This window comes from Anoplophora glabripennis, unplaced genomic scaffold (assembly GCF_000390285.2).
Source record: "Anoplophora glabripennis isolate ALB-LARVAE unplaced genomic scaffold, Agla_2.0 scaffold991, whole genome shotgun sequence".
NCBI lineage: Eukaryota > Metazoa > Arthropoda > Insecta > Coleoptera > Cerambycidae > Anoplophora > Anoplophora glabripennis.
Genome location: NW_019417070.1, coordinates 122757 through 134859, shown reverse-complemented (window position 1 = coordinate 134859; position 12103 = coordinate 122757). Strand labels below are relative to the sequence as shown.

Genomic DNA, 12103 nt, shown 5'->3' with positions numbered 1-12103 from the left:
CCTCCCCTCCCGCGCTAGCCTAAGGGCCACCTTAGCAAAGCGCATCCCAGGCTGCATAGCCGCACTACCCTACCCAACCATACCACACATAAACATGATACCATCCCCGGGGTTTTCACAGACGAGCCGGCGAAGCAAGAAGAACGCCAGAAGAAAGGGCCCTAGCCGGCGGGGCCCAGCCAGGTCAAAAGGAGGTCCCACAAAACGCCTACACCGGCCACATTTGCGGTCGGGATAGACGACGGATGGGGCCCACCTACGAAGGCTGTCCAGGCCTACACGAGATGAGGCAGAATAAAGAGGGATAATCCCCCTCGATCCCAAATCATTGAGGCCAATTTCTAGCCATGGAATAATGGCGCGCGCTTGTGTTGTGATATTCTTCAAGCATATACCCACTAGAGGCAGGCTTCAATGCTAAATGAGCGAACAGACGTGCGAGAGAGAAAGCAAATAAAACAATTAGCTATCTCTCTCACTCCGTAAATTTTATTGGTTGAGAATCAGACCCCGTGATTCACCTACGGCACCTCACATTACGAAGTGAGAGAGATAGCTGGTAATTTTAGATGCTTTCTCTCTCGCACGTCTGTTCGCTCATTTAGCATTGCAGGTCGGCCGCTGCCTCTAGTAGGTATATGCTCGAAGGTGGTATCAGATGTTTAGCTATGCTATGTTCTGTTCTGTGGCTTTAAGTGTTTATGGTGTTTCTGTTTATAGTGATGAAAATTTGGGTTTTCACTGAAAAGATAAAAGTTGATTATCTTTAAAGATTAAGTATTAATCATTAAACATGAAGACATAAAATTATATATAATATTTATTATCTTAAATTCAATTTTCAGTGTATAATTAAATGATGAATTTTGAAGTGTCTTTAACTTGTGTATGCAGGTTATCCTTTGTTTACTCAATGTTCGCAAAACTTTAAACAGAAAAAATATGACGAACCCTCACCAAGAGAGTCGATCCCCTACGGATTATATTGTAAGATCCAATAGTCAACAAATAGAGAATCCTCAGTTTGGTTTAGATATGTGTAAGTAAACAATAGTAGAATTCAAACACCACTAATTGGTTTCTTTATTATGTAGACCACTTCAGGGTTAATAATTTTAAATTCGTGATTGGTTATCATTTGTTGAAAATGTCTCGAAATTTTTTAAATAATCGTATAGGAAATAATTCAAATATTTTAATTTTTTCAGCCCATTCACATAGTATCAATACAATACCTTCTTTAAGAGATTATATCGTATCTGAAGATTTATTAGCTGGACAAAGAACCAATGGGAGGATGTCAAATGTTAGAAGATTCTTCTGTTTATTTGTAACATTTGACTTACTGTTTACGTCACTGATGTGGATAATATGTGTAATGGTATGTTTAAAAAAAATATGTACTTAGGTACCTGCTTAATTAAATTTATTCACCTGTAATACACCAAATTTTTGTTAAGAAAGTCATTTTTACTCAATTTTTCTAAATGTAAAAAGAATAATAAATTTGAAAACTTATTATTATTTCAACAAAAAAAAAATTACTTTCATTGTAAGTATCTTATAATAAATCGGGCACTTATAAATATCATTGTACAATTGTTAGTTTACAATATTGTACAATAACTTGAATTGCATCTGTTATTTTTTCCTCTAAATAAATCCTTTCTTTTAGCTTAATGGTGAATTTATTATTACAGCTTTAAGTGAGCAAGTCATACACTATAACATACATACTTCCTTGTTTGACATAGTTTTAGCTGCTCTTTGTCGATTTGTAGTACTTTTACTTTTTTATGCATTATTATACATAAATCATTGGATTGTGATATCGGTAAGTCTAATTAAAATTGTCTCATTTATTACTTTTCATAGGCACCTTTTGAATAAATCTTCTACTTTCAGATATCAACGGCTTCCACATGTGGATTCTTGATAACAAAAGTTTTCTTTTATGATGTAAGTGTTTATTCAGTTAATGTCAAGGAGTTGATATTTACAACTAGTATTTAAAGCACTATGACTATATTATACACATTTTTTTATAACTGCAGCATGTGAAATTAACTTATAGTATGCTGTATTTATAGTAGTTTTTTTTTTGGTAAATTAAAAAATTAATTACCTCTGATATATCACAGGAGTCCCACTTAAAACAGATTCTTCTGTAGCTCTAGTATTATTATTAATACAAGATAGTGTCTCAAAAAGTTGTTCCAAATCAATATATTCACATTTTAAAATTATTTTTAATTATATAGGGTGTCCCATTCTTTCTGGACGTTACTTAACTTCATCTTTTTAAAAGAAATTCTTGCATTTTCAAATTTCTTATGGTGGATGGTATGTTTAAATAAAAATTAGGCATTTCGAATTATTTACTCTGTTTTCAAAAGAATTAAACTATTTTGAAATCACATATACCTACCAAAAAGAATGGTGTACTTTATCGAGAGGGAAGTCGTTAGCTATAATATGTGCATTAAAATACTCACTTTTGTAATTAGTTACTCGAATATTACTCAAATAATCGAGATAGACCTGAGAGAAAGCGGGAGATAATGCATTCATGTATCATATTTGTGATGTAAATAATTATTTTAATACCCAAGTATTACTGAAGTATTACTCAAATATTACTCAAGCTTGTACACAAATTATTCCTGTGGTTTCCCTTTCGCATAATATACTATAAGAAACTTATATAGATGGTAAGCTTGTACTAAACATTATATTATGTGCCCTATGCAACCAGTTGCCAAATTTAGCATAGGGTTACATTTACAAAATCAAGTTATCCATGTTCCAATACTTAGGACTTCTAACACCTGTAATTACTATACTTTTGTTTGAAAAATTTTTCATGCTTGAACCAGTTGTGAAAACCGTGTCTTATGATTTTTAGTTTCAAATATATTTGATGTATTCAATAATGCTCCAAATGCTATTTAAAAAAATATATAAAATAATTATAAAAAAAATATGACACATAAAACATGTTTATTACAGTAAGTCTTAAATTCAATGGAAATCTCGAAAATGCAATAATATTAATTATCTTTTAAAGGAACTGTTTTGATGTAATTTTTATATTATAGTTATATTTTATTGGCATTATCAGAGTTATGGAAGAATCCATTTGTAAGTGGTTAACGTTTCAGAACTATGCAATTTTTATCATTATTTATATGACTTTGATGTATAAACCAGGCAAATCCAAGTTATGAGTTCTATTTTATTAAAAAATGGTACAAAAATCGGACAAGTTCATTTTGTATTAAAATTAGAATTTTTTGAGCATGGACTTGCCCGATTTTTTTTATTTCTGTCCTTATGTATTTTAGTGGCATATTTCAACCCAACCTGTTTTTGAAGTACTGTTGGTGCTAGCTTCTTTCATTTTGGCTTGGGGTGAGGCATGGTTCCTTGACTTTAGAGTGATACCTCAGGAACTACATGCAAACAGATTTTACATTAGTAAGCAACTCATTGTTTAGATTTATATGTTATCTGTATATTGATAATCTTTTAGCTACTACCGAATCGGAGCGAGCTCCGCTCATCAGAAGTTACGTTCAAGGTCTTCCATCTGTATATACTGAGAGTGTAGGCAATTTTTATTCTCCTCAGGGATCTCCTGAAGGTTCTCTAGATAGATTTGAACAGTCTCCTATTTTAGGTGCATATCCGCCAGTCAGATTTACAAGAGATCAGGTAAATTCCTTTTTTAAGCATGCTTCTTTACAATGTTTTGCCATAACTTCAAATTGTTATCTGCAAAATAGGAAAATGCCTAGCCCAATAAATTCGAAGAAGGTGTAATAGTACTGACTAAATATTAAAAGTTAATAAAAATCGCCAATAAACTATCCAATTTTTTGTCTAATTGGTCCTGAAGTATTCTACTGTTGTAAGTACTCGAAGTTTAAAAAGTTTAAACATCTCTCAGAAGAACACATAAGCGTTTAAATATTTTTTAAGTACTTGTTTTTATTATTATGAACCAAAATCCAGAACCAAACATAAATTGCACTAATTTATATAAAACTGGTTAGTAAAAAATTCAGTGTGAGAGGTCAGGGGACCACAAACAAGAACACTACGAGTAAAATGTTCCAGCTTATTCCTTCCTTCCACAAATAAGATCCACTTCTTATTTGTGGAAGGGCGAAATGGGCGGTGACTATTAGACGCCTTCATTGTAGCCATCTTTCTCTATCGCACGGATTTCTATGACTTACTTTATCGCTCTCACGTAACGGCCGATGAACCATGGAGACTTTCCGACCCTGTAAATGAAAATTGGTACTTGTTCAAACAAATCAAGTGTTTTGAAACGAACACTCAATGAATTTCTAAAATTAATACGTTCACAATACTTATTTTAGTGTTTAAGTTGAAAACTATTATTATGCAAGTATGTTAGTTTATTGTATATAAAATATATATACTTCTCAAGAAAAAGAGCTTCCTACTGTAATACATATGTATTAGATTGTATTTTGAAAGGATAAATAACATTACTCGTCTTTACGAAGTTTTAAAATTGAAATTGAGGGATTTATATTGATGTGAGAATTTAAAATTGTAATTGTGATCTCCCAATTATTTGAATTACAAACTAGAGGATATAAATGTCAATGTTATATCCTCTTTCTTGGATATTCTTGAAGAATCAGTTAATAATGAAGGTATCTCGGATTTTTAAAACCTTATAGTTATTTTAATTTGAATTGTTTTATTTTTCTACGTTTAAACATTTTATTATTGTAGGAAGAAAAGTATAGACTGTTAGCGGCGAAAACTTTGCAAGACGCATGGGACTTATTTCAGAAAAAGGATTGGAAGTTAGTGAAACAAAATGGATTGGATTTTGTTTTCACAAGTACTGATTCTAAAGGGGCAAAAATATTTCGCCTTCAAGTAAGTTTGATTTTAAATTTCATATTTTATTTAAGTGAATTACTACATTTATTTTGGACTTTTGTGTGATAATTTTAGTTAAACTAATTTGATAAGTAATAATATAGGTGTTTAGTTGTTCAGTAAGTAGTGATGACTAAATGGTGGGCATTGAAGAATGTAACTTATCATTTTTGGTCATTTTCAAATTCCAAAAATTAAATTCCTTTGAATTGGTCTTTTGTTATGTATATTGCACATTTCCAATCTGTTTTTGTATTTTATAATATACAGGGTGATTCACAAATGGTGACCAAAAATTAAACCTTGTATTTTTTGGTGAATTTTAAAATAATTTAAAAACTAAATAATTTGAAATTGGGCACATGTAGTTATGTAAACATTGTCCAAAATCTGAGGGGTTTTCCTAAAATTTACATGCTCCAGTGGTGAAGATACAGGGTATCGGTGGCATATTTTTCTAAATAAAATAGTACGCCACTGCCTTATGGTAACAACCATGATATTTTCAGATTTGACTCAATTTTCTACAAATTACTACTCTCTTATGTTTTTCGAAAAAAACCTGATTTTCGAGTAACACTTAAAAACATACTGAAAACACTTTTATGGACTTTAAGAACTCTTTTATATACAAATATATTTTCGTTTATATCATTTAGTTCAAGGGTCGGCAACTGGCGGACCGCGGTCCAGGTCCGGACTGCGGAAGGTAAAATACTGGACCGCCAAAAATTTTTTGAAAGTATAAATTACTCAAATAAATTATTTAAAAAATGGTTTTTACGTTTAAGTGCCAATCTTATCATTTTTTCTATTATTTTACAATTGTGTGAGTGTTTTGAGTTCTTAATTAGTAAGCAGATTAAGTTTGAGTCCTAATTAAAATAAAAGAATAAGAAATATGAATTTTTTTCTGGACCCCGTTCAAAATTTTCAAAAGTATCCGGACCCCACCTAAAATTACTTGCCGACCCCTGATTTAGTTTCTTATTTTATTTTTTGAATTCTGCATTTTGCATAAACGATTAATTTGTGCTTTTTTGCATAGTATTTAAAAATTAAAAAAGCATTAAATCAATCCAAAAAATATTGCAATAAGTCAAGCCAAGACTGACATATTATTTATTTATTTTTTAAGAACTACAAAAAAATAGCAGGCTTATGATTTACAATTTTGATGAAGTTATAGTTTCCCAATATGTGAATAATAATAAAATAGTATTTGAACTTGTTTTTTACTTATATAAATAATGGTGTGCACACCGATAAATCAGCACACTTTGTATATAAATACACACTGGGTGAAGAAAAATCTATTATACATTTCAAGGTTTGAAATTCATAAATTTTCATGACATTCTATTTGAATGTCATGAATATATAAACATTTGACTCAGTTCCTAAATAAAAGTGTTGAAACTGTAAAAAAATATTGTATATAGCAAATATTACCAGTAGAACACCATGTAGATTAGAAAATATCTGCGTGCATTATAATTTCAGGGTCAAATAGACGCATCTCCAAGGTTACTCCTGGATGAACTGTACTTCAGGATACAGGATCTTGCGAAGTGGAACAGTGCAATAAAGGAGTCCCATAAAATACAGGCTATAGATGAACACACTGATATAACTTATAATATTTCCGCTGATGCTGCAAGAGGTTTAGTCACCAGTAGAGATTTTGTTAATTTGCGTCACTGGGCTTATGTAGAGGATTGTTATGTAATTTGTAATGTAAAAACCGAGCATCCTTCACTACCTGTCAGCAAAAAATTTGTTAGGTAATTTGGTTTATTGACGACTTGTGTTTCGCAAGTTATGGGATCTATGTATAGAGAGTGTAACTTTAAATGGGGTTCATATGTATACGGAGGCTACCTTTGCCATCATAAGTTTGTTTTCTCAAATTCCATTCTGAAAACTTTTTCACTTTGTTTTGTATGTAAATTTTTTTAATGTTAGCCATTTCATCTGCTTTAATATAAAAAAGAATATTGTCACTTCGAAATGATGTGTCTCAAAATTCACCCAAGAAATAATTTTTATAGAAAACACGTTTTTAATTAAAAAATTGTAAATTTTTTATTGATTCATAAAGTATACAGTATAGGGTTATGTATGGATAGCATATCGGGCCGCCACGGCGTTGCTGGTACATACACATTTTTATTGAAATTTTCCATGACCGCTTTGCATAAATGCCGCTGACTTTCTCTGATACAATGCATGGGTGGTAGACTTCAAAAAACCCCACAAAAAAAAGTCCAACGGCGTTAAATCGCATGATTGTGCGGCCAATACTGATCACACTGATCACCAAAATGCGAAATACGACCAGGAAATGACTCGTGCAGTAATTGAATTGTTTTTGGAGCTGTATGGCATGTCTTGTGGAAAGCACAAGTTGTCTACATGAATATCTTGCAATTTTGTCACAAAAAACCGGATTATCATGTCACGATAGCGAACACCATTAACTGTTATTGCTTGCCAGCCGCATATTCGAAGAAGAATGGTCCGATCATGCCCCCAACCTAAAATCCGTACCAAACAGTGACACGTGGATGCATTTGTGTCTCAACAGTTACTCGTGGATTTTCTGAACCCCAAATGCGACAATTTTGTCGATTAACGAAGCCATCAAAATGAAAATGAGCCTCATCGCTGAAGATCGTTGAATTTTTCAATTAATCTCTTCGCAGTTGATGAAGTTAAATCACTATTTCGACCATATTTCGTACGAAAATTGCATACTGCAGCTGATAAACCTTCATTATTTTTAAAATATTGCTGAACAATGAAAACGCCTTGTTCTTCCATAGTGCTCCATATTTAATAACCCTAAATCAGCTGTCACGCTGTCTTTTTTTTGGGACACCCGATACAAAAGTACTATGTTTTTACAAAATTATTTTCCAGTTTGCTCTTTGCTACTGTATTAGTTTCATACAATTGATTTATAAAAGTAACAACAGGCAACACCGATCAGCATTCATATAGAATCAAGTTCACGAGTTGCCCAGTAGCATAGACAAGCTTTTAAGTGCAGTTAAAAAATGAATTATACAGGCAAATTCGCTTCTCTCTACAGGGATCTCGGAAACGGTAAGAGATACGAACTAGCTTAAATGGGGGCAAAGTTGCGTAATCAGGATTTTGAAAACTAATCATGTAGTTTTCGAAATATTTGAAAAAAAAAACAAATTTTGGAAATCCATTGTAGTTTCATTTCAGCCTTCGAGGTGATATTGAAAAAAGTAGAACATTTTCTCATGGCAACTTTTTGCCCTCTATCGAAAGGCATAATTAGTTTTTATATGTAACGTTACGTCTTTCCAAGACCATCATCAACTTCATTTTTTAAATACGACCCTATAAATTTTATTACATTTTTTCAAACATTCATGGCCCCCAATACTGTACTGCCTAAATCCGAACCAGATTCAGACATTTTGTCCAAATGTTAATAATGCTTCATTGTAATACGTGATGGTAATAGTTTAAATAACTAGGTGGATTTCACAGGGTCTAACAACATTTAATAATTCAATAAACATAGAAATCTAAATAAAAAATTAGAAAAATTTGGGCCAATACATTGAAAATGAATTTTTCGAGGCAAAACGTCTGAATCTGATTCTGGCCTAGGCAGTAAAGTATTGGGGGTCATAAAGACTTGCAAAAAATGTAATACCATTTATAGGGTCCTATTTAAAAAATTAAGTTGATGATGGTCCTGGAAGGACGAAACGTTACATATAGAAATTGATTATGCTATTCGATAGAGGGCAAAAAGTTGCCATGAGAAAGTGTTCTCCTTTTTTCAAAATCACATCAAGCAAGGCTGAAATGAAACAAAAACGGATTTTTCCAAAATTTCGGCCTTTTTCAAATATTTTGAAAACTAATCAAGTTAACCGTGATTTTTTAGAGGCATAATGTTAGTCTCCTGATTGCGCAACTTTGCCATCATTTAAGCTAGTTCGTAATGTTCGTATCTCTTACCATTTCCGAGATCCCTGCAGTGAGAAGCGAATTCGTAACAGCCTGTATATCAGTTATTTATTTCATTAAAAAATATAAGTATGTATTTTAGAATAGTATTCTTTGCAAACATGTACTCCTAAAAAACTGATCCCCTACTTAAAGTTACACCCGGCATAAGGTGAGCCACTTCATTGTCATTTGTATTTCCTAGAAACTAGAAGAGGTGTTACTCATTTTTTCTCTCAGAATCTAAATATTTTTTTGTGTATTAATATTATCTATAACTATAGAGAGAAGATTTATGTACATAGACCTAATTTTTATGCCATATTAGTCACTTTAATGACGTGTGCTGTGTGCCCATGTCTAATAGTAATTTAAAATGCATCTTCTAATTTCGAAGGAGTGGAAATGTTAAGTGATACACCTGTAAGAATTTATAAAACTATTTTGCAGAGGTGAAAATGGTGTGGGTTGTTGGATAATGGAAACAGTGCGTGATAATCAGAATAAGTGCAATTTTTACTGGATCGTTAACACGGACCTAAAGTTGCGAATACCAGGTCTAATTTTTACTAAAGAAATGTCCGCTATGATGTTTAATTACATGAAAGATTTGCGGCAGCACATCTTGAAGAAGCATGAGACTGAAAGATATGACTGATTCTTGATGCATTTTTATATTTATCTTAGGGTATAACTTTAATTTTTGTGCTTTCATTGAATACCTAATTATAGTTTTTAAAGTTTTGAATTTGGAACCTTGCATAAAATAAAGAATTATTTATATTTCATTTAAATATTTAGATATACAAGGGTTGCCTTTTATATTTCGGGAATAGAGAACAAAGAAATGAATCATCGTATAAGGTTTTATTGTTTTTCAAATTTTTCTCCATGAAGATCAATACACTTCTGCATGCACTTGAACCAATTTTTGACCCTGTAATTTATTTTTAATGTGCTGGAATAAAAAAGCCATTGGGTGCTAAATCAGGGCTGTACGGCAGATGACTCATCAATTTGATTTTATTGGTTCTCAAAATTGTCTCTTGTTTCAACCGATATGTGAGAGCTCGCATTGTCCTAGTGGAGAAAGATGCGTCTTAGGTGGTTGCTTTCCCATATTTTTTCGAAGACTTCTAGCAAACAAATGGTTATGGTTATATACTATTCAGAATTGACTATTTGACGTTGCACTAATGGTACAATTACCACAAATCCTGTTTTTCCAAAAAAAAAAAAAACAGGCAACAATTCGCTTTGAAGTGCTTTTGGTTGGATTTGGCTCATCTTGAAAGACCCATACAGTCGATTACTGTTTACTTTTGGGCTCATATACATAGATCCATGGTTCGTCACCTGTTACGATGTCATTGATGTGTTTTGAAGCACTGCGATTCTAATTCTTTAGCATTTCTTTCGATCATTCGACACGAGCCTTTTTTTGAACCTTTGTCAAATGATGTGAGATCCAGCGTGAACAAATTTTTTTAGTGGCCAAATGTTCATGCATATTCAATGCATGCTGGTCCCACTAATCCTCGAGGATGCCTCAATCTTACGATAACTCACATGACGATCTTGCAATATCATTTGACACACACAGCATCGATGATTTCTGGAACAACAACCAATTTTGGAGGACCGAAATTCATCATTGAACAAACCACGGCCATGATTGAATTCCGTATATCACCGATATACAGTAGTTTCTGATGTGCTATATTGTCAAAAGTCGAATTAAGTTCATTGATGCACTGTTGTTGAGATAATCTTTGCGGAAAGTTGTAAAAATTATCGCATAGAAATGTTCACTACTTAATTTAATTTTTTGGTCAGGATGAATTTTTCAAGTGTAAACAACATAAATAGCGACTGTACATAAAAACGGTCTGCGTAAGTATACCGACAAACTTTATGATAGGGATGTTGGTTGTCAAATGATAGCACCAGGATCGTCCATTCCCGAAATATAAAAGTCAAACCTCGTATAACAAAAATGTTAATAAAGCAAGATAAAAGTAATTTAAATACAACTTTCTAGTACAAAAAACAGGATTTTGACAAAAAAAAATTCAAAGTGAACAACTGATGCGAAACTTGAACTAAAATCTAAAAGTTACGTCAAAATCACCTAGTCATCTAATCTTTTTTGTGCTTGAAAATGCACATAAAACATGTTATAGGTAAGGTCCGAGAATAATTCATACATGACGTAAATACCACAGGCTGATTAAACTGACGTGCGCATTGAGTATCAGTTTATTGAGTATTAGAAGAAATATACAGGGTGATTCAGGTTTAATTTGGATAACTTCAGAAAGTGATAGAACAAGTTATAATAATGTTCATTCATGATATAAACTTATTTCCTAAGTCGCACCGTTTCGGAGATAGAGGGCGTTGAAATAGGAATCTTTTTCCTGTTTTTCCCTCATAACTTTTGAACTTAATAGTACTTTTAACGATGATTTTCACAAACGTCAATTTATACATAGTAGTAGTAGTAGCCTGGCAATTAGGCCACAAGTGGGCCCTTTTTGCCTACCCCGCCGTCCCATCACCTAACCACTCTCTGCCTCTGACCCTCCTCGAACCTACCAGACGCCCTGATGAACGCCAGGATTTTGGTCCATGGAAGGTCTCTCACCTCAACCCCTTGCAGCTCTTTAGCACCAAAGACTTTATGTCTTATTCTCCCAAAGGCTGCACACTGTCCCAGAAGGTGGACAGGGGTGTCCTCCCCTTCGCCACATTTCGGGCATAGAGGGTCCTCCTCAATTCCTATTAAGCTTAAATGCATCCTAAGTCTGCAGTGGCCTGTCAGAACCCTCACCATTTGGTTTAGGGCTCTTCGACCGAAGCTCAGCAGCCATCTCGTCTTGGATTTGCTAGGTCCATGTATAAAACTATGGGCCTGCCTACATCCTCTATTTTTCCTCCAGTTTATACAAATCACTGTGAGTTTTGCTTTTCATGGGTCGCTATAACGTTAAATGAAATTTATGCGGCTGTGGCGCTACCTCGGGCGCTACACTATCACGAATTTTATTGAATACCTCAGAAACAAGGCCAAATATTGAAAAATAAACAAGAGACGATAAAGTTACAAAATTAATAAGGCAAAGGTGGTGTGTAGCTGTTTTATTGAAATTAATTAATTTTTTGAAAGTTTTGAAATAAT

At 33.0% G+C, this 12103-nt stretch overlaps 1 protein-coding gene across 1 annotated transcript; it reads left to right on the top strand.

Moving 5' to 3' along the window:
• The first annotated feature begins 713 nt into the window (after positions 1-713).
• On the top strand, positions 714-9668 carry LOC108915364 (steroidogenic acute regulatory protein-like). Its single transcript, XM_018721386.1, has 9 exons — positions 714-1039; positions 1209-1381; positions 1676-1834; positions 1906-1959; positions 3345-3477; positions 3533-3714; positions 4774-4923; positions 6430-6710; positions 9373-9668. The coding sequence occupies exons 1-9, from the start codon at positions 889-891 to the stop codon at positions 9578-9580; spliced, it is 1491 nt and encodes a 496-aa protein (XP_018576902.1). The 5' UTR covers positions 714-888; the 3' UTR covers positions 9581-9668.
• The last annotated feature ends 2435 nt before the right edge of the window (positions 9669-12103 follow it).

What these genes read in the sequence shown, in the direction of transcription:
- LOC108915364 (XM_018721386.1), top strand. Translation starts at nt 889, where the DNA reads ATGCAGGTTATCCTTTGTTTACTCAATGTTCGCAAAACTTTAAACAGA. An exon ending in CAAAAGTTTTCTTTTATGAT is followed by an intron (nt 1,960 to 3,344) that starts GTAAGTGTTTAT and finishes TATGTATTTTAG; the next exon opens with TGGCATATTTCAACCCAACC. An exon ending in GTCAGCAAAAAATTTGTTAG is followed by an intron (nt 6,711 to 9,372) that starts GTAATTTGGTTT and finishes ACTATTTTGCAG; the next exon opens with AGGTGAAAATGGTGTGGGTT.